Here is a 3,844-nt window from a genome sequence, read left to right on the forward strand (position 1 = left end):
ATCCCAATAACTTGTCCACGTTTGTATTTCAGTCAACGCCATCTGTTGTTACAAAGACAGAATTAGAGTTATGAAATAATATATATATATATACTAACCGCAATTTTCATGCCCTTCGCTTGAATTTTCCTTATTCTATCATTTTCACGCACGGCGTTTAACCTACGTTTTCTTGCAGGCTTTATGTGTTAGATCGATAAATCCTTGTCTATTTGAAACATTATCAGGCAGTCAGACGGACAAACTCACGTAGACGTAACTTTATTTAATAAAACTAAACGTACGTAGCTTTTTTTACTAAAACTACCCTTAAAGTAAACAATAAAATATAGTAATGGTATTTATAATAGTGTACAGAGTTATGAACGTTTAGTGTATGACACGGTTTTAGGAGTTGAAACAAAGAAGCTCACAGAAATGAAGAATAAAACCTGTACTAAAGAAAAAGTAGCTAAAATGTGTTTATAGCAGTTTATGATACGAACTGAAGCTAAATTATTGAAAAGTAAAGTAAATGTAAAGTTATAATGAAGGCAAACTTAGCTGAATATGCAGAAACGTCTGAATGGGTGTTCACAAAGATATACGCATATGGTTGTGAACGAATGGTACATGTGTATTTTAGACCTAAATAAGTCGAGAAAACCCATTGTATTTAGTGGAATGTTCATTTTTTTTAGGAAACTACACGCGGATTAAGTGATGTTTGTGTGAAATACCTTGAAAATAAAAAAACAAGTTGAAATTGAAGCCAGTCGTAATGTAATGACAACGACATTGTGCCATCATGTAGCATACTCATTGCATTAAAATGTTTACCAAGCAAACAACAGGTAAGGTGATTCTGAATAGTAAAGCCAATATGCAATTCGGAGTCCTCAGATAAAGGCCTTTTTAAAAATATAAGATTTATAGCGTTTGACCGAGAAATTTGCGAGAAAAGTTCCGGACAGACAAACGCAAGCGTATTATATATATATATATATAGGTCTGGTGATTAGAGCGCTCGACTCGCAAACTGTAGGTCGCAGTTTCGGATCCAGTCTCTAAACATGCTTGCTCTTTCAGCTCCTTTCGTTGGTAAAAGAGTAGCCCTAGAATTCCCTTTAGCCTATCACTTCTAAATTAGAGACGACTAACGCAGATAGTTCTTGAGTAGCATTGCGTGAAATTAAATTGGGCCCTGACAAAGGATATTTTATACATATTCCTTCAGACCAGTAACGTGCAGAGGGTATTAAAAGCGTAGAGGACTTTTCGAGCTTTTTTGCCTCTGGTAGATAACCAGAGATAGGATAGATAAACATGAGAAGCAAATAGATACTCTTGTATTCCTATTCAACAAGTCTGATAACACTTTTAAAATTTAAAACTAAACAATAAATCATTGCTAATTAACACTTGATAACATAAGCTGTTATCTTTTTTACTGTGTTCCATTCATTTTGTGGAATCAGGTGTGTCTTTTAGTAGTTGTGGACAATTTTTATGACTGAGAAAAGGGTTCCTTCAGGGCATAAGGGAAGGAAGGTAGGGGGCTTAAGTCCCCTCCCCGTGCACGTCACTGCTTCAGACTAAAGGGAAGGTTTTAGAGTACAATATAATCACAGGTGGCGTTCTTCATTGATAAGAATGGCTATTGAGAAAGCGAAGTAACCTGAAGATTATGGAAGGCCAGCACTATCTGTGTGGGTTACCAGTTCCTTAAATAGATTCAGATTCTAAGAACTCTGTACTAAATCGCACTTTGGAGCCGTAGGTGCGTGATGAGTGTAAAGGTCAAGTCTGCTATTCGATAAGACAAGAGTTGGCTATGGGTGCTGTTGACGATGACTAGTTACTTCCCCTTCTGTGTATCCCATGGAAACCACACTTCAATGAACTAATAACTAACATACGTACAAGTTCAAGTTACCTGCGCAAGATAAACCATAAGTCGAAAGTTGCTTAATCAAAAGCCTGAGTAATTTCAACAACTCCCAAGGTCACTTTAAACTTAACAACTTCCTGACCTCCTGTGTCCTTAAGGGAACTCCAAGATCAGGGGTCACGTAGGCGTTTATTGACAAGTATTTTCCTGCCAGAAGACAACGTGAGACTGAAGAGAACACAGGAATGTATTGAAACTAGTTTCTCTGATATCAGACTTCTGTTGTTTTTTTTATCACTAAGCCATAAAATACAACACTACAGTTCCGATACCATCACACTCATTGATAAAGTATCTATCAGACTGGTAATAGGATATGGAGAAATGGTCACGTGCAACACGTACGACAAGACACACCACATTACAAAACCGTGCCGTACGTTCAGCCTTCCACAATATACATGCACACAATATCTCAATAAATTACCGACAATTCAAACAAGAATCGCTAAACTAGCAACCTCATTTTACAGAAACAGTCTCGGTTCTCTGCCTTAGCAACCACCGTGTCTTCTTCGTCTTCTCCCTTAGCAACCACCGTGTCTTCTTCGTCTTCTCCCTTAGCAACCACCGTGTCTTCTTCGTCCTCTACGTTAGCAACCACTGTGTCTTCTTCGTCCAACAGATACTTTTCTCCGTACAAACAACGACCAGGTTTCCGTAAAACTGAGACAGCCCAGCTCTTACACATAATTTTAAAACTACTATTACAAGCCTGAAATTATGTAACTTTTAATTTCTTTACATCTATTGAGATTTTCTCACTATTTCCAAACTTGTATTTGAAATGATTTCAACTATTTGTTGTTGTTAGACACTCGTTTGCTATTAATTAAGCACAAAGGGCTATTTGTGGTCTACCCACAACGGGTATCGAAACCCGGTTTCTAGCAGTATATGTCCCGCCACTTGAGGGCAGTTGATAGACACGTTCATTAGATCCATTACAGTACTACTAATTAAAAATCCTGCGTAGAGCTAGGGTTTTCCATCACGTACAGACATACAGTGTGGTCTCCCACACTAATCGGTAGGTGTTTACGTGCACAGTTCCTCATTTCTTTGTGAATAATCTCTCAACTTCCGTGATGAAAAAAAAAAATGACAATCGCGCTTTGCATTCTGGAGCCGTGGGTCAAATCCCACTGTTCGGTTAGTGTTCCAACAGTTGCCAGTCTGTGGCGGTTTTTAGCTGGCTAGTCCCCTAGCGTAAATATTACGCTTATCAACAATGAAGAACTAGTTGTTTACACACACACAAGTATTGGCAACTTGCCAAATTGGTGTCGTCACAAAAAACGTAAAGTTCAAGAAATCTGATATTACTGACTTCATACGACAGCCGTGATCACCAAACAATAGTAATAACATGCAAAGGTTAGTGTGTGTTTTCCCCTTGTTATCTCACCATCACGTGCAGTTTCAAAGCTAATTCCTTATAAGATTTAAGTAATCCGGCTTTCCTGAAACCCCACTTGTTCAACAGAGATGAGGACTGACCGAACAAAATGCGTCTTGTTTCTGACGATCGTGCTCGTGGCTTTAGCAGCTTTGGTCGCAATCATTATCTACGTTAACGCAGTTCGAAAAAGTTACAAACTTCGAGTGGACTGTCTCCCAGACCCCGACCCTACGTACAAGAAATGCATGGACAGGGGGTGAGTAAAGGTCATAGATCTTATCAGAGAAATGTATATATATATGTGTGTGTGTGTATGCATGTACATATAAATTTATAGTTTATTGATAAAACCGATAAGAACATATTTCAAGTTTATCGTATCTTTACAGTCAATATCATCGTCATTGTCGGCCCGGCATGGCCAGGTGGATAAGGCGCTCGACTCACAATCTGAGGGTCGCGGGTTCGAATCCGCATACCACCAAACATGCTCGTCCTTTCAGCCGTGGGGG

At 38.8% G+C, this 3,844-nt stretch overlaps 1 protein-coding gene across 1 annotated transcript in view; it reads left to right on the forward strand.

Annotated features, from left to right (window-relative positions):
* Positions 1-3,138: 3,138 nt before the first annotated feature.
* The window catches only part of LOC106476519 (lysosomal alpha-glucosidase-like), a gene marked incomplete at its 3' end in the record, with an annotated part of 7,009 nt that continues 6,303 nt past the window's right edge, over positions 3,139-3,844 (forward strand). The window contains exon 1 of the mRNA XM_013937174.2: positions 3,139-3,588. Coding sequence (XP_013792628.2) covers positions 3,419-3,588 — 170 coding nt within the window. The remainder of the gene's footprint in view (positions 3,589-3,844) is intronic.

This window comes from Limulus polyphemus, unplaced genomic scaffold (assembly GCF_000517525.1).
Source record: "Limulus polyphemus unplaced genomic scaffold, Limulus_polyphemus-2.1.2 Scaffold10773, whole genome shotgun sequence".
In the NCBI taxonomy this organism is placed as follows: Eukaryota; Metazoa; Arthropoda; class Merostomata; order Xiphosura; family Limulidae; genus Limulus; species Limulus polyphemus.